Source organism: Melanerpes formicivorus, unplaced genomic scaffold, assembly GCF_026170545.1.
Source record: "Melanerpes formicivorus ecotype bairdi unplaced genomic scaffold, bMelFor1.0.p_v2 SCAF_19, whole genome shotgun sequence".
NCBI classification, from domain to species: Eukaryota; Metazoa; Chordata; class Aves; order Piciformes; family Picidae; genus Melanerpes; species Melanerpes formicivorus.
The window spans coordinates 7923826-7941934 of NW_027142371.1; the positions used below are offsets into that span (position 1 = coordinate 7923826).

An 18109-nucleotide genomic window follows, 5' to 3' on the forward strand; every position below is an offset into this window, starting at 1 on the left:
AAAGTGAGGCATCAGATTGTTTTAAGTGGCAGGATTCCAAATCACAACCTTCAGCTTAAGCATTAACGACAGCAACTTGGGATATTATTGGAGAATTATTTACTGGCTGAGAAATGTTCCTGTTTTGAAACTGAATCAAGTAAATTTCCATTTATAATTACATCATTTCAGGCCAAGTCCAGTAGGGCTTATTCAGGAAAATTTCTAGGAGCTACCAGAAGAGTTTTGGTGTAAATATGCTCATCAGGACTTGATCTTTATGGGCAATAACCTCTGGAGTTATTTGCATGTCATGAGCAAATGACATCACCATAACACACATCGCCAGGTATTTACTCTTGGGAGGCCAAAGAGCATCAGTTATTTCTCTTCCAAAACATTCTTAAATTGCATCCAGAGACTTAAAATCTGCATCTGAAATATTTTGTTTCAAATGCCTTCTTTGCAAAATGAGCTTAAAGCAATATTTACCTACTTCATATTTTCCTGTTAATTACTGATGACTGCTCTTGACCAAAATATTCCTCAATGGACAAAACTCCATCCCTGGGTCAACAGACAGAAAGCATAAGACTTAAGCACTTTTAGCAGCCCCTGCAATCATTTCACTGTATAGCCAAGAAAGCCAGTCTGATTTTTAGACATATCACGTCAGCTGCAGTAATATGCTGTGAAGAGAAATACTCAAGTTAATTCTAGATAAAAACTTATTTGCCCCTACCTATTCGTACTTGCATGAGTCTGAGTTCAAGGTTTCATCATTAAAAGGTCCTCGCTCTCTTTGTTACTCTGGGAATAAAGTAGTCCAATTTCTGGTAGATTCTACTTGGGTAGTGAGCAACATCAATGAACAACTGAATAGCTGCATTTAGTTTGGTGAGAAAAATTATCAGGCAAGCATTTTAGCAGTTTGAAGATGCCTTTCAGATCAGGAAATGGAATCTGATTCTATGAATATCCACAGCAAAATTTAGTGAGCAATGCAGGAAAAGAATCTCACTAAGAGCTGTTTGAGTCCCTGTTCAAGTCAGAGCATCTCGACACTTTATCAAAGCAGCCCCTCAGCCTCAATTTGTTAATATATTCTTCTTCAAGGAGAGCAGCTTGAAATTTGTTTGTGGTTCTTCTGAGTCATCATGAGCAGCAACTTCTTAAGCACAGGAGTCAGTATTTTCTAAGAATACTTTCAGGCTTTCATTGCTGTACAGTGAGTGCCCAACAGGTTCCCTTTTAGAGACCCCATGTTTTTATTCACTTTGTCTAATACAATCTTTTTTCTCCTGCAATTGATGTTTGTGTTTGAAAGGCATTAATTCAGACTAGAAGACTAGCATACATAAATGACTTCACAGCTTTTGTGCACACAACCCTTCCCAAGTGACCACAATTTCTACCTTTGCTTTACTGTTAATATCTACAAACTAGCATGTGCACCTTGCCTGTCACCTGGTCTTCTGTTCAAATAGGAAAGAAATGGCAAAACTGGAAAGCAAAGTTCAGCCACTGTTCCAGCATGTAACTGTCCACCTTTGGACTTTAATTTTTTTCCACTGTGTCAAGTGTTGGATAATCTCTGTTTATTATTTCTAGGTTTCATCTGAGGAGACTTTAAAACAATTCTGCCTTTGGGCTAAGGTATTTGTGTTTCAAGCTGTGAATTCTGTGAAAACCCTTGTGAGTGCTGGTACACATGTAACACTGGCCCCTCTGGGAGCTCAAGTCAATCCAGTGACCCATGCCTGCCTGATCTCCATTTCTTACAGCATTTCTCAGGGCAGATTTGGATGCACTGAGACGCTGGGCAGGCGGATAAAGCCAGGGATTTCTGTCAGGAGCTCTATTCCTTAAGTGCAGGGCTTCTCTCAGTTGTGGTTTTGCTGGAGGCAGCTAACATCCAATGTGAGATCCAAAAATTATCCTTGCTGAGTTTCTGCACATATTACCAACAGTGTGCATTTTAAGGAAGCAAACAACCAAAAAGAGGTCTCTCTTTCCTTCTGGAGGGCAGATGTCAGCTTCATGGGTATGTTTTTTTAGGGAAACAACCCAGATGTAAAAATATTTCAGTTCTGGCAGGTTGCTACTTGGAGTGCTCCCAGTGGTACTGGTTTCCACAAGCAGAAGGCTCACCCAACACTGTGACTTTTATGACTACAGGTTTGCAGGATAAAACTGTCAGCTGCTAAGGCAGAATTCCGAGGACATCATCCACACAGAGACTTACAACTTGTCTATATAACTCCAAATAAATGTTGAGGCATAGCAACTGTTTTGTTTATTCTTCCAAAACACAGTAATACAGTCTCAAGCTGTGCCAGGGGAAGTTTAGGCTCGAGGTGAGGAGAAAGTTCTTCACAGAGAGAGTTGTTAGCCATTGGAATGGTGGAGTGACCATCCCTGGAGGTGTTCAAGAGGGGATTGGACATGGCACTTGGTGCCATGGTTTTTTAGCCATGAGGTCTTGGGTGACAGTTTGGACTTGATGATCTTTAAGGTCTCTTCCAACCTCATTGATTGTATGATTCTATGATTCTATGACTCTAAGAGACTTGAAAAATCTCAGTCTCGTGCAAAAGTAACACTTGGGAAAAGAGAATGAGGTAGATAATAAGGTCTATTTATGTACAAGCCCTATGAGGAAAGACTGAGGGAGCTGGGGTTGCTCAGCCTGGAGAAGAGGAGACTCAGGGGTGACCTTATCACTCTCTACAACTACCTGAAGGGAGGTTGTAGACAGGCGGATGATGGTCTCTTCTCCTAGGCAGCCAGTACCAGAACAAGAGGACACAGTCTCAGGCTGCACCAGGGGAGGTTCAGGTTGGATATTAGGGAGAAGTTCTACACAGAGAGAGTGATTGCCCATTGGAATGGGCTGCCCAGGGAGGTGGTGGAGTCGCCATCATTGGAGGTGTTCAGGAGGAGACTTGATGGGGTACTTGGTGCCATGGGTTAGCTGTTTGGGTGGGTTGGATTGGTTGATGGGTTGGACACGATGATCTTGAAGGTCTCTTCCAACCTGGTTTGGTTTATTCTAAATAAAGGTTTATTCTATTTATTAATTTATATATATATAAATCAGGAGATCTGTGAAACTCACAGGCATTACAGCACTAGCTTGTTTGAGGAAATTGAAACATCTCCTCAGCAAGCTCCCACTCCATAGGAAGGCTTCATGCTTCTCTGAAAGGCCTAGAACTTCTTGCCAAGAAGGTATTTAGACCATTTCTATTTTTTTAAATTAATGCTCCAGGATATACACACAAAGACACAGAATATCAACCACTGTGTAAAATATATATTTTAATTGGAAGAGGCTGAGCCATCAAACATGTACAATACAACAGTAGAGAAAAAATACTAGAGGGGGGAAAAATGAGTCATGAAAAGAAAAGAGAGAGGTAAAAAATGTTTAGTGAAAAAGAGACTTCCCAGGACTCCTGAGCCAAGGTAATGGTAGAAAAACATGAAATTTATCATGACATTCACGAATGCTGTTCAGGGATGCAGGGATCTCGATACCATGGAAATGGCACTTGTATTCAGGATTATCTTACATGATTCACATATAAATGAAGATGCCTCAGATTTTGGAGCCGTAACAACAACACATCAAAATCTGCAAGTGTTGTTTACGCTGCACATACAGGCACTGTATAGGGCAGTGGGGTATAGAGATGCAAGAAATTAGAAAGGAATTTAATTTTCCCTCTTTTAATCAAAACTGAGTGAGGTAAGCTCTGTCTCCTGATACACAGATAGAGGCCACTGACTTCAGGGTCAATCATATGTCACAGCCCCGATGCTGACTTGAGGCAAATATAGCAAAGATGTTTGCCCTTAAATTAAAGATCTGTTAAAAAAAACCTAAATCTGTAACATAAGTATCAGGGGTCCTCATTTTGCTACTTGTTGTTTATTTTATTCCTTTTGCCTCTGAGAGGGATGGCTGCACATTCTTTATTGGAAGCATAGTCCTGACAAGACTGTTGAGAATCTAAAATGAAGTCATTTGTTAGCATGGATGTGTAAAAGCTTACAGACAGCAGCAACACCGCTGCTATAGAGCCAAGGAGACCTACAGGGTACTTCATTGTGCTGCAATGCAGAACTCTAGTCCCAGCATCCTCTACCACATGCAAGACTATTTCGATACATGATAGGTAGGTGCCTGGAAGATCTTATTAAGCATGCTGCAGATATATTCTGTTGGGCCTCTTGCTCACAGACCTTTTTAGATGTCCTCAAAGATGAGGGGTGGATTTAAGGGCAACAAAGCTGGTGAGGGGTTTGGAGCACAAGCCCTATGAGGAGAGGCTGAGGGAGCTGGGATTGCTTAGCCAGGAGAAGAGGAGGCTCAAGGGAGACCTTATTGCTCTCTACAACTACCTGAAGGGTGGTTGTAGCCAGGTGGGGGTTGGTCTTTTCTCCCAGGCAACCAGCACCAGAACAAGAGGACACAGTCTCAAGCTGCTCCAGGGGAGGTTTAGGCTAGATGTTAGGAAGAAGTTCTTCATAGAAAGAGTGATTGGCTATTGGAATGGGCTGCCCAGGGAGGTGGTGGAGTCACCATCACTGGAGGTATTTAGGAAGAGACTGGATGGGGCACTTGGTGCCATGGTTTAGTTGATTAGATAGTGTTGGATGATAGGTTGAACTTGATGATCTAAAAGGTCTTTTCCAACCTGGTTAATTCTATTCTATTCTACTTCTCTTCTATTCTCTTCTCTTCTATTCTATTCTATTCTATTCTATTCTATTCTATTCTATTCTATTCTATTCTATTCTATTCTATTCTATTCTATTCTATTCTATTCTATTCTATTCTATTCTACTCTATGGCAGAGAAGTTAAGGAATGAGGCCCACTGGCATTCACAGCTGGGGCCAGGTTTGCTTCTCACAAAGCTGGAATTGTATTTTCTTCTTTCCTCATCATCCTTGCCTTACACCTGCTACCTCCTGTTGAAAATATTTCCCTGGAGTTACCCCTCAGTGGCCAGGAGTGAGATGTCACCTGCTCAGCACACCTTTTGGTCAGAGCACCCCTTTAAGAGGGAGATTATAAGGGTTTGAATTCTTCAAGGCAGGATTCCACTTCTTCAATGACTTCCCAAAATAAAGGTGGGAACTATAATTTTAAAAGGACACTTATGATCCCTGTTCATTGTTTGAAGCAGAAGTGTGCACTTGCTCCCCAGGAGCAGATTTGGCTTCCAAATAGGAGTACCCATGGAGGGCAAGGGTTCAGCAGATTGATCAAGGCTGATGTGAAATGAAGCCCTTGCCTTGTGATGGACACATTAGCTGCAGGAACACTTTTCTACATTTTCATAAGGATCTGCTGCCAGTCATGGCACATCAGAAGCTGTAAGCTCCCAGGAACTGCAGCCTGTGATGTCCTTTAAAGTACTGAGACCAAGACAAGAAAAAAAAAAATCTTGGGCTTCTTTTATCTCTGCTTTCCAGATAGTGTCCATGTGTCCCTTTACTGTCTGACATGACCAGCACTAAAAATCTAGGAACTGCCCCACCTAGCTGGTGGAAGCCCAGCTTCTTCAGTGGACCTTTCTCCAAATACCTAGCTGTTCACCCAAGGTCTAGAACAGTAAATGAAATGCTGGATGTAGGGAAATTTTATAGGCCAGCCGAGAGAGGGTTGTGATCATTTTCAGCTGCAAGTGCATTGAAGGCTTGCAGATGGCTCACCCTAGCTCCTAGCATTCAGCATTTCTGTCAAATCCAAACACTGTGAGGCCTGGGCAGTCAGACCTAAATAAGCCAGGTAATACACTTCAAACAACACTGTTTGCAAAACCACTACAGAAAATGCCAAATTTTATCAGCGACCTTTTAGGGTTATTTTCTACTTTCAATGTTAAACACATCCATTTTGTCTTTCCATTTACAGGCCTCCTTTTCTTCTCATATTTTTGAGCTAGATAATTATTTGAATGAAAAAAAAATCTGTAAAGGCCAGCAAATGCAATGGAAGCATTTTCTCTTTTGAAAGCCATGGTTAATTACCTCCAGTATCCCCTACTTAGATGCCTCATGATATTTTGCTTCTATGATATTTTTCTCTTCTTGCCAATGCAGATCTCACTTATTTATCAGTTTGTAAAGTATTTTACTTGAATGTGTGACTTAACAACTAAAATCACTATTTTATTGTACTGCTTTGAGGGAAAACAAAACAAAACAACAAAACCACACCCAGCTAGGCCCTTTCTCCATTACATAGCAAGCCTGCAATGTCTTAATAGCAGAAAGACAAGCAGGAACTCATGCTAAGTATTCTCCTCTGTGGACAACAGCTCCCTATTTCATTGTAAAACTTTTGAAGTATTAGTTAGAAAATTATAGCAAAAGATTTGGTCACCATAAAGGAACTTATTGACTGAAAGTAAGAGTTAGAATTCAGTCAGAAGGTTGGGTATGCATGGGAAAGATTCAATAGAGAAATTATAATGTGTCCAAAGAGCCTCCTTTCTAAATATACAGGCACCTCAAGGTACAAAGTACATCAGAAGAAAAGAAGGGAGAGGCTCATAAGTGATCTGTGATCCTACAGGTCAAATACCACTTAAAAATAACACATTAGATATTGAATATCCCTTAAAAATCAAGGTAGACTGCCATACAGAATATATACTCTCTATGTGCTTCTTATTAGTTGAGTAATCTTCAAACCAATTAACTTAAATATTGTTTCCTGGACTTCTCTTTCCCACATCTCTTTACAAGGTTTGTGTTGTCCTTATGGCACAACTTCAGCACAAGCTCTCCTAAACTCACTAATGAATGAAGATATCCATCCAAATAGTTCCTGAGAGTCTAGGTCTTGTGGCTCCCCAAATTTTACCTGTAAATTTGAATGAGAAGAATATCCAACATTAGTATGTTCAAGTAATCTAAACCACATCCAGGATCTTGATGATATTGAAAGGGCAAGAATACTTTGAATACTTTCATTATTAAGACTAGTAGTAGTGATAGTAGTAACAATGACAACAATTAGAACATTTGGAGCTGGCTAAAATTTGCAGCAAGCTAAGGGTTCAAAATATCCCAAGTCAAAGTGGCCTCAGGAGTTGTCATTGAGTGACCTCAGTAACCTGGGTTCATGTATAACACAGTGTCCCAAGCTGGACTGTAGCTACAACTGAAGAGGAGGAAAAGACAGTAAATCATGAAGCTTCCTGGCTCTGCAGTTTGTTAGATAACCCCATTCATAAAAGAAAATGTGCAGACTAGAGAAGTGGTTTATATTCCACTGTAGGCATGGTGTCAGAGGGTTGAAGCCAAAAAGTTCTCCTTTGCAAACAAAAAATATTCATAAGGAAGGAGGCATTTTGGGGAGAAAAAGCAATCTATCAAAGAGCCACCTTTCCCTGTTCTCTTCTTTCCTTCACCTGGAAAAGGTGAACAGATGGAAAGTTTGTTGAAAAAGCAGGGAACAGTCTTGGCATTGTGTCTGCTCTACTGTGAGAGAAGAGGTGAAGAGCAGTCATACTACTGACTTCAGTACTAGGAAAGCAGTTTCTGAGTTCACTAAAATCACTTCCACATACATTCTCCAGTTCTAGGAGAGGATTTTTCTTGTTAAATCTGTTGTTAATGTTTAATTTAAGAGGTTTGTCATAATTTTCAAAGGCTCCCCCTTAATGGGATCGATGAGTGAAAGAGCACAATTCTGCCTTCAACAGCTTTCTAATTGAGCAGAACAAATCTAGAGAACATGCTCCAGAGCCTTCATCAATGAGTTTTAGGCATCTTGTGTTGCTACAAGTTCTTATCTGGGCTGTAATTGAGAGCTACTCAGAAACTGACTGATACAGCTGTCTTAAGGCTGAGCAGCAATAAAGTTGCAGTTCAGTATCTCATGTTGCAAATGAAATACCCAGAAAGGTTTGGACAGGTATCTGTCATTAACTAAACATGTTCTTAGGAGCAAACTCTCTGCCTGGAAATCAGAATCACAGTAAAAGAGACCGCTCATATAATCCAGTCACAAACATATTAACATTAACCAGCAACACCTGATTAATAGTTTTGCCTGTTGTGTTCCTAATTGCACCTCCTGGGTGCTCCAAGCCCTTGATCTTTGGCACGCCTCTCCACTCACCCATGGTGTACCATCAGTTAAACAGTAATGAGAGATGCATTTCCTGGAGCTAATCACCATCTGTGAAAAGTTGATAGCCCACAGCTATACCACAGGCAGGTTTCCCCAGTTTGCTGTTCAGTCTATAGAAGCATCACATGCCAAGGTCATTATTGATTTTATAAGCAGAATATAAAATCATAAGGTAGGCTTCCTGGCTGCATGTCCTCTGTAACATTTGCCTGGAATTAAAACACTACTTCTAATCCTTCACTCTGAAAAAGAAGAAAAACCAAACAAAACACCAGCATCACTTGAAGCCATGTCCTGATGCCAGGACTGGGAAGTTATTCTGGTTTCAGAGATGAACACTCCATTTCAGCAAGCCTGCCCCTTTCCTTAAAAACTCCTAGTGTGACTATTCTACCAGAGAATGCTCTCACCACTGCAGAGAGCTCCTGAATTTCTATCACACTCCTAAACCTTTGTACTGAATGAGGAATTTACATGCTATGTTGTTAACAGCTGCAGTGTGGGCCTTTTATCATTCTTTCTGGTGTGACCTCCTGACCCAAAAACCATTTTCTAGTGTATTGGACCTAGGCAGGTTGATTCTGTTCAAAGGGGAAAAAAAATTGATTGAGAAAGTTAGATGGTTCTGTGGTCCAAGTGTGGGTGAATATAATTGGAACAAACAAGATCAGTTTCCTTACCATAAATCTTCTGCCCATTGAGTTTTCTTTCTGCTCTGCTCATTTTTAGATCCGTGCTACTACTAGCATCTCTATCTTGGTGTCCTTCTCACTCCAACAACAGTAGCTAAATCAGCACCCTGGACTGTAAGTTTGTCACTAGAAAAAAACCCTCAGCCCAGGTAACAAATTTGTGGCTGGCTACCACAGACACAACTGCTGGTAGGAGCTAGAAAACACGCAGGGTTGTCTAACATGTAGCAAACACTGGGCAGTCAGAATCATTGAATTTATGAAGTTGATAAGCATCTTTTTTTTTCTTCTTCTTCCTTTTTTCTTTTAATTTGGGACACAGACCCTCTGAAAACAAACCAAACCAAACCAAAACAGAAAAAAAGAGCCCTGAGACCTCAAGAAAAAATACATCCAGATTTCCATTCAAAGAATCCCATCACTCTTAGATGTGATATTTTATTTCCTTTTCTGTGGACAGTATAAGTATGAAGCATGTAGAAGCATGGAAACTTCTTGCACCTCTTTCTTCCCCTCCTTTTTTTTGTTTTCTTTAATAAATGTAAATTGATTTTCATTGATTGATTTTCATTGCATTTTAACATGACACATACCAGTATGTTGCTATAAAGCTTCTTCATTTCATCACATCTCTTTGACAGCTGAGATAGATCCTCTTCATATTTCTGAATCAAATCCTGTAATACAATAAAAAACTCCTTAATTCAGTATAGCAATAGAGTATTAAAGCAGCAATGAAACAGCAGCAAAACCTAGATAATTCAAGTCAAAATTGTCATGTCACAACAATTTCACATATAATAAAAGATAAGCATGCATCAAGCATCAAGCATGCTTATCCCAGCAGGAGCAGAGAGGTCATTCTACCGCTGTACACTGCACTGGTTAGGCTGCACCTCGAGTACTGTGTCCAGTTCTGGGCCCCTCAGTTTAGGAAGGATGTTGACTTGCTGGAATGTGTCCAGAGAAGGGCAACGAAGTTGGCGAGGGGTTTGGAACACAAGCCCTATGAGGAGAGGCTGAGGGAGATGGGGTTGATTAGCCTGGAGAAGAGGAGGTTCAGGGCCAACCTTATTGCTGTCTACAACTACCTGAAGGGAGGTTGTAGACAGGCAGATGTTGGTCTCTTCTCCCAGGCAGCCAGCACCAGAACAAGAGGACACAGTTTCAGGCTGCACCAGGGGAGGTTTAGGCTGGATGTTAGGAAGAAATTCTTCATAGAGAGAGTGATTACCCATTGGAATGGGCTGCCTGGGGAGGTGGTGGAGTCATCACCATTGGAGGTGTTCAGGAGGAGATTTGATGGGGTGCTTGGTGCCATGGTTTACTTCTTTAGGTGGGTTGGATTGGTTGATGGGTTGGACGTCATGATCTTGAAGGTCTCTTGCAACCTGTTCTGGTCTGGTCTGGTCTATTCTATTCTATTCTATTCTATTCTATTCTATTCTATTCTATTCTAAATGATAAGCACACACATTCCTTTGCAAATATTAAGACATCAAAGAGCAAAAAAATAAAATATTTTGGTTTTGTTCTCAACCAGTAACTACCTAAATCTATTAACACTGTCAGAACTAGATAAGCATCATAAGATCCTAATTTCCACCCACATGGCTTTTTGCATGTTAAGCAAACACTCCCCTCTTAGGGAGGCAGAACCAGGGCCTTAGAAATTTAATTTTGAAATAAAATGCCTGATTCATGGGGGGTTTGTAACACACATTTTCACCAGCTTGAAGAAGCACACCATTGAACTGATCCAAGGCAGAAGGAAATGGATGAATGGAGCCAATGACAATCCTACCTAATGAAGCACAGCACAAAGATATCCTGGACAGCAGAAACGAACCATCCACACCACAGAGTGCTGAATGCCTTTGCTTAAAGTAGCCTTGTTCACCATAAGTGCAATGGTGCTTTTAATTGTTAATTAACTCCCATGTACCTCAGCTGCATATCCCTGGGTTTGGCTCTGTTGACCCCTCACCAGGACTGGGCTCCCTACAGTCTGCTCAGCCACCTCTCCATTGTCTCTTCCAATGTATCCTGCTCTGCCACTAGCATGGGCAGAATTATCTTAGATCAGCCTATAGTCACAGTTTAGGCATGCCCTCGGATGATTGAAAAGGGCTTTGAGTTGTGCCAAAGGAGGTTTAGGTTGACCATCAGGAAAAATTTCTTCACTAAAAGTATTGTCAGGCCCTGGAACAGGCTGCACAGAATGGTGGTGGAGTCCTCAGCCCTGGAGGAATTTAAAAGCCATATAGAAGTGGTGCTGAGGGACATGGTTTCATGGTGACCTGGCAGTGCTGGGTTAATGATTGGACTCTATGACCTTAAAGTTATTTTCCAAAAGGCACACCTTCTAAAATTACTGTTATTCCCAAGTCTTTACCATGGGCAACCATAGAGTTAACAGTTCCTCACCCACTCCAGCCCATTTGCCTTGTGAAGCAGAAGCAGCAGGTGCAGAAACTCTGAAAACCCCTTCCCAAACCACAACTTATAGTATGAGACACTATCAGAAGGGAATAAAAGGCCACTTTTTCCTCAAATGCTTCTGACTCCCTTGGCAGGGAAGGTCTCAGCCAAACTAAGCAGGTTACTCATCTTTTACCTCCAGCCCACAATAAGGTTGTGATAAAGTTACCTTTAGTTCCTTGCAGAACTGTGATTCCTGGGGTGTTGTCTTGGCTGACTTGGGTTTAATAAGCCTCCTGCACTGAATAACATTTTCCAATTCTCTTTTTAAAACTAACAAAAGAGAAAGAAGATGAGAAATTTCGCTGGCATGCAGTCATGTCCAAAGGACTGCAAATGGCTCATTTAGTACACACAGAAAGCTTAGAATATTTAGTCTATAATACATTCATCTAGGAATATTAATTTTCTGTTTTGAAATAGAAACCCTGAAAGAGGCAAGGGTCTCATGGGGGGAAAAAATAGTATGTGATCACATCACAGCAACTGCAGAATAATGAGGAGGTCGGTAGTGCGGTTATGCAGCAGCTGTAAATCTGACCTTCCCTAGCTTGGAGCATTGGGATTAGCAATGAAAATAACATTCTTCAAACCTATGTTTTTATGTAGCAACTTCAGGGTTCCTTTTAAGATAAAAGAATAAAAAAATCCACTTTATGCAACAGTAAGAGATCTTGCCAGCTGGCAGCAAGCACTGCATTGGACTGCTACCATGGGAGCTCTCATGGTGTAAAACAGGGGAAGAAAGAGATACGACTTTGGCACCAGGGCCTTGGCCCTGAACTGACCCAGGCTGCAGTTCAGCAGTTCAGCATCTTCCTCTCCTTCTCCTTGTATATGAGCCCCTAAAAAGGTGTGCCTTGACCTACATGTTGAGGAAGGCTGGTTCAGTGGCATTTGGTCCACTTCTTTCCTTCTGTGCCTTGGTGGATGGGACTACACTGGGCCTATCAGGAATCCATGGAGGGCACAAGCCAGGCAATCTCCTTCAGTTTCCATGAGTCACCCCCCTGATGTCTCCCAGCAATTTCTGGTGCTATGTCCATTGCACTCCTTTGCTCAAGACTTCCCAAAACTGTCTTCAACATATTTAGTGATTTGGATTGCTAGCAACACCATTCTCAAACACCATAAGGGACTGAGGATGAAGAGTGTTATTTTCAGTTACTTGTGTCTCCTAAAAAGTTGATTGGAATTTCTTGGAACAGAATAAAACCACACTTTAGTGGCCTCAAGCTATATGCCTGGCTGTCTCCTAAAGCCCAGCAGAAGAGGCACAAGGGGTTTTCAAACTGAAAGCCAGGAATGACTATCATTCAGGTACGTTATCAAAGGCTGAAAGAGGATGTTTTGGTCTGTAGTCACAGTCAACACTCACACCACTTTCTCCAAAGAGTTTTATAAACTTTCAGCATGATATAGTTCATTTCCATCCACTCTGTCTGCTCTCAAAGGGTTCAATCTAAAATCCCTTGAATTCACTACTGCTCACTTTGCGATACCGTTCAATGGTAAGTTGTAAATGTCTCCCAAAATCTGACACTTGAACGATCTTATTCTGTTTCCTGCTGTTGACTTCACATCATTGGGCTCCTTTCTAAACAAAGAGACCATTTTGGTTCAGAGGAGTTCTTGAGCTTCAGGACTGAACTGTAGGAAGTGTTCTGCTGCTGTACTGCCTACCCCTAGAGACTCTGCTACAGCCATAACTTTGACACAGCACTTGCATCACGTAACATTAGTAGTTTATTATAAACTCTGTTTACCTTGGGCAGCATATTTTTCCTGCTTCTAAGCCACCTGGACACACTTTAATATCTCTTCTTTCCTTTTTTTTTCATTTTTTTTTAATTCCTTTTTTATTTTATTTCCTTACAGTAACGTGGCAGGTTAAATATCACCATGGCAACACTTCACCTCAATGTTTTGAACCTTTACCTCTCTTTACAGACTACAGAAGTGCAATGAAAACCTGTTCCAAATGACTGCACAAGGTATGGAAATCTTTCTCGAATTTAGAAACCACATTTACATACCATCAACTTCAGCACAGAGGCCCTTCATGGAAGCTGGAGAGGTAGAGAGAGAGAAAAACATCCTAAGTATCATTCATATTGTGAGGGAAGGAGTTTCCACAGAAGTTGAAGGACTTCATTTTTTGTTTGTTGATTATTATTCCCCTCCCCCCCTCCTTACCATCAGGAACAGCTTCAAATTCTGTCAACTCCTGAGAAAATTTGGCCAGATCAGGCTCATGTAAGAAGATCTGTTCCACAAGGGCATGAAGCAAGGTGAATGCCCTCTCTTTACCCTTCAACAGAGGCAACTGCAAATAGAACAGAGCACTAAATGACAGACTGAGCTATTATACTTTTTTTTTTTTTAAATAAAAAGGAACAGCAGGGATGTTGATAGCTTCCAGGTAAATCTGACAAGAATAGAAAAACAATGAAATTAAACTTCTTGTTTTCAAGCCACCATTTCACAGACATTCTTGATTAAGATCAGCTTTACACTTTCATATCTGTTGACCTTCCTTGCTCTTTTCTGTCTTTTTATTCACACAAGTCTGTTTTGCAACTTAAGGTGTCCTAACTGATTGCAGCTGATTTTGGACCTCCAAACACAGCCTTTATTCCTTTCCACTTAAAAGCAGTGTGCTGTGTTCATGGAGATAGCAGAGTTCCTTAATTGAATCTGGGAAGATGCTCTGTGGCAGAAAATTATTTTGCAGGCATTTTTCATTATGATAGATGTGGTATCACAGCCACTATAGAAAAGAAAAGAAGAGAAAAAAAGTAGAATGCAAGTTGTGTTTTGAAATTGTCACTGGAGTTGTAAATCACTCACTCATATATTAAAGTCTCCAGATGGGAAAGATACTTTACCAAAACAAAATAAAAATCCTTCTGTCTTCTATTTACAGATCAGGCATAATCTTACAATAGTGTTAAAGGTACAAAAGCAGCTTAGGAAATTTGTATTCATTTCTTATGTTTGGAGATAAGAGAGGGATGCTCTACCACTGTTGTGTGGAGGAGGGGAGAAACCCCGTGCTCAACAGCAGCATTTTCTGATGTCAGATTCTAATGAAAATGGTAAAGCAGCTTCCTTATAAATAATGGAGAACTCAAACTAATGTCAGGCAAGTGGTAGGTCAGTGTAAAGGCAATTAGAAGACTAAGAGCTATAGGATACTTCTTGTAGAGCAGATCTCTGTCATGAAAGAGCAGAATTCTCACCTGTCCCCTTCACCACCTACCCAATCATCCGGAAGAGCAATATGAAGAAGTTAAAATCATTGCAGGCAAATCTCATTCCCTTTCAGTTTATTAATTTATTTACATTCTATTCCACCTGAAAGTGGCATTGCACCACTTGTTGCAGAAGAGTTTCACATCGAGTAAAATGAAGCACTAAGAACTTACTCCCGTGTCATAAAACTGCAACTGCCATGGAGGAAACGCTGCAGTTACAGCCGCTGACCACAGTGACATGAGGAGGATCCGTGCAGCAGTATTCTGCACAGAGCTGCAAAACGCATCTCAGCTCGGATCTAAGCAGGGACCTGCAGCTCAGATGCCTCTTCTAGGCAGAGGATCTGGCAGTCAGGGGCAGTGAGCATTTAGATGTTCTACCTCATTAGAAACACAGTGTGTTCAACATCATAAGGCTCCCATCTAGCCAGTGCTGCTGTCTAAAATGGGGAAATGCATCTCGTTATCTAACACATATAGATTGTTAAACAGGATTTTGTTTCTAGTGTAACCAAGAGCAGACTTTAAAATGTTACCTACTCATTAAAAAATACTGCCTCTCTCCATAGTCAGGGCAAAACTGAGTTAATAATAACAGCTAACACACCTTATAATGTGATGCTTTTAATGACAAGGGAAATATTTACTCACTTTGGTCAAAGATGACAGTCTAAATCCTTTAGCCTTTTCTTTTCCAGCCTTTTCATTTAAATGGTTTCCAATGGCTAAAATGTACTCCAAAACAGCAACAAATTTCTGGCTGGACTGCAGCTGTTTACTCGCTTGGATTTTCTGGTTTATTAGCTGAAACACACAAATTTCCCTTCAGTTCAAACCGAAACTGTGAGCAAATCAGCGGTGCCCATACTTTCCCTTTGCCAAAGCCTCATTGTCCCCACCTAAAGCAAGTTGCACTTCAGCTGGTGGCTACCTTCCTATTCAACTTCTCTACAGGAAGTGGCCAGGACTACTCAGGAAGGACCAGTTTCAAGTTTCCTACCAAGATAAAGCTTGTGTTGTCATAGTTACCCTGCCCCCAGTGGAGATCACATCCTTTCTGGTTGCCAAATCAGCCCGGCCAAAACAACTTCAACCTCATCTCTTAAAAAAAGCTTCTGAAGAAAAATATTTTGCTGTGTGAATGCACCAGATTGCACCAAATGTCAGACATCAGGGGAAGCAGATAGCCTGAAGCTCAGTATAAAGTTCTCCATCCTTCACCTCCCTCCCTTCTGTTTATATCAGCTGAAGACTGTTATCAAAATTCTTAACACAGTTTCACCATAAGGAAGACTAATAATTTCCTGTAATCAAACTCACTTATCAATTTCTATTTTCCTGGGGAAGACACCTCCCTTCTAGGCCTACAGATACAAGAGGTGGGTTTGTTTAATACTAGGAAATACATATATTTTTTTAGCACCACACCTCTCTTCATCAGTCACCAACACACTGGTTTAAAAACAGGGGACAAATGAAGCATGTGGCAGAGCTGAAAGCCACTGTTAAAACATTCATAGCACATCCCAGGGCCAGAGGGTGCTAAAAGCCAATATTCAGATTGCTCTTTAGAATTTTAAGTGTATAATACATGGTTTACACATGAGGGTGCGTGAGTAGGAAAATACTTAAACAACTAATCAGGTCTTTAATTAACATTAAATAGCCTTCAAAGCTAACAGCATATGTAATAGCTTCCAAATATTCAAATATTTGGTTCCAGTGGAGCACAGCAAAGGTGAAGCATTTGACCAGGCAGGGTCAAACATTTATGTATCTCCCCAGTGTTTTCCATCTGTCCATCTTATGAATTTTATTCACCGTTACTTTGGTTTTAATCACAGCCAGACAAAGGACAATGAATCGAATTTGCAGCTCTTTCAGCCTCTGGTTTTATTCCCATGCAAAATGGAAGCAAACCCTTTGAAATATTTTCATGGACTTGTGTTGCAATACTTTGTTTTGCATCAAAGCATACATGAACCCTGGCAGGTAAGGCAGTGGTTTGGAACAGGAAGATGAAGTCCATAAGACTGGAACCTTGTTTATTTGCATCCACCCCAACCCCGAGGTCATACTGAAAAATGCAGAAAGGGAATTGAACTGTGATTTGCAACAGTTCATTTCCATGCTGGAATCCTCAGAGTCAACAGCTTCCTTCAGTCTTCTGAAAACAGTAAACATCTGCAAGATGCTGCTCAATAAACTGGCTTTAAGTATCTACAACTTTGAATTGATTCCTTCAGCTTTGTGGGGTGAGAAATTAAATTTGAATGGTAAAATTTGCTTCTCTCATATCCCTGGCCAAAGGAAGAGGAAAGTTTAACAACCTCAATTAAAAAATTGGAAAACTTTTCCTGCCCTTTATTCCCTCCTCTGTGGTTATCTGTTCCACTGCCAGGCCTGTTAGGAGCTGTATCTTGAACCTTAGTGGAACAAGAATGATGTTAAATACATATGCATCTATATATGTGCATATCATATCCCTCATTTATTTCTGGTGGGGTTTACTGTATTTTAGAACCAATAGTGTCAAATACTTTCATTAACAAGACACAGATAAATCAATTGGATTCCCAAAAGAATTCCAAATGCACTGATAGTGCCTTTGTATTTCAAATGTACCCCCACACAAACCAAACCAAACCAAATAAATAAGCAAACAAACAACCAAACAGAACAGAATAAAATCTCCTCAACTACAGCACTTTGAAATGAACTGGGGCTGCTTGGACCTCTAACTGGTAGATTTAGGCTACAAACACACTGTGGAAGAGTCTTGTCACTTACAGGCTCCAAATCTTTCATGCTCATGGGGAGCTCACGTACGGTAAGCAGGAGATCCAGCCTCTGGCCTAAGTGGGGGATTTTACACATCTGCAAAGAATTGAGCAGAAATGGAATCAAACCCCATGTTTAAACCAAAACATGCACATACATCTCTCATAATGTATTTATTCAGCTGCACTCTAGCTTTCCTAATTTCTGTGCTCATTTATTAGTTTATTCTAGGCCTTAAGCCTGTGGCTCTACTATGGCAAATATAAAAATCACATATCTGACTATGCATCATTTGCAGATGCAAATTCAAAAAACCTCTGTATGCCAGTAGAACAAGACACTATTATTATCAATGACACTCATTTCTCATGAATGAGAATGGTTACATGCATACAATTTTACACTTAAATATTGTGGAAACCTAACTCAGAATAAATCAGCTCCTTCTTTGGTGGAAGGGGAGGGTGTGTAACTTAGAAAAGCAAAGGGATCCTGCAGTTCTCTTCATCATATCTGATTCCACTCTTTGTCACATAAATCCTCTTATACAGATTCTGGCTGAGATTGTGAATTTGTTTCAAACCCCAGCTTCTCACAGTGGTTTTATCTAGAAGAGAGCATGGTACAAATAGCATGTGGTGCCTTTTAATGCTGTGCTTCCTTACCTCTAACATAAACTGATCAACCACATGCAGCTCTGAAGGAGACCCCCTGAACGACCTGTACCTTTCTGTGTCTTTTGGTGTTGGCATGTATCTGTAA

General features: G+C 40.7%; 1 protein-coding gene across 4 annotated transcripts in view; it reads right to left on the reverse strand.

The window, feature by feature from the left end:
• Positions 1-3283: 3283 nt before the first annotated feature.
• LOC137446903 (uncharacterized) overlaps positions 3284-18109 on the reverse strand; it is a 43349-nt gene continuing 28523 nt past the window's right edge. For 3 of the 4 annotated variants that reach the window (XM_068149972.1, XM_068149973.1, XM_068149975.1), the window contains 7 exons: positions 18013-18103; positions 17357-17443; positions 15218-15370; positions 13506-13635; positions 13346-13378; positions 11479-11582; positions 9080-9505 (listed from right to left, as the gene is read on the reverse strand). In XM_068149972.1, the coding sequence (XP_068006073.1) occupies positions 9206-9505; positions 11479-11582; positions 13346-13378; positions 13506-13635; positions 15218-15370; positions 17357-17443; positions 18013-18103 (898 nt within the window). In that variant the 3' untranslated portion in view covers positions 9080-9205. Of the gene's footprint in view, positions 6862-9079; positions 9506-11478; positions 11583-13345; positions 13379-13505; positions 13636-15217; positions 15371-17356; positions 17444-18012; positions 18104-18109 lie in introns of those variants that run through there. The other variant, XM_068149974.1, reaches the window with a different exon arrangement.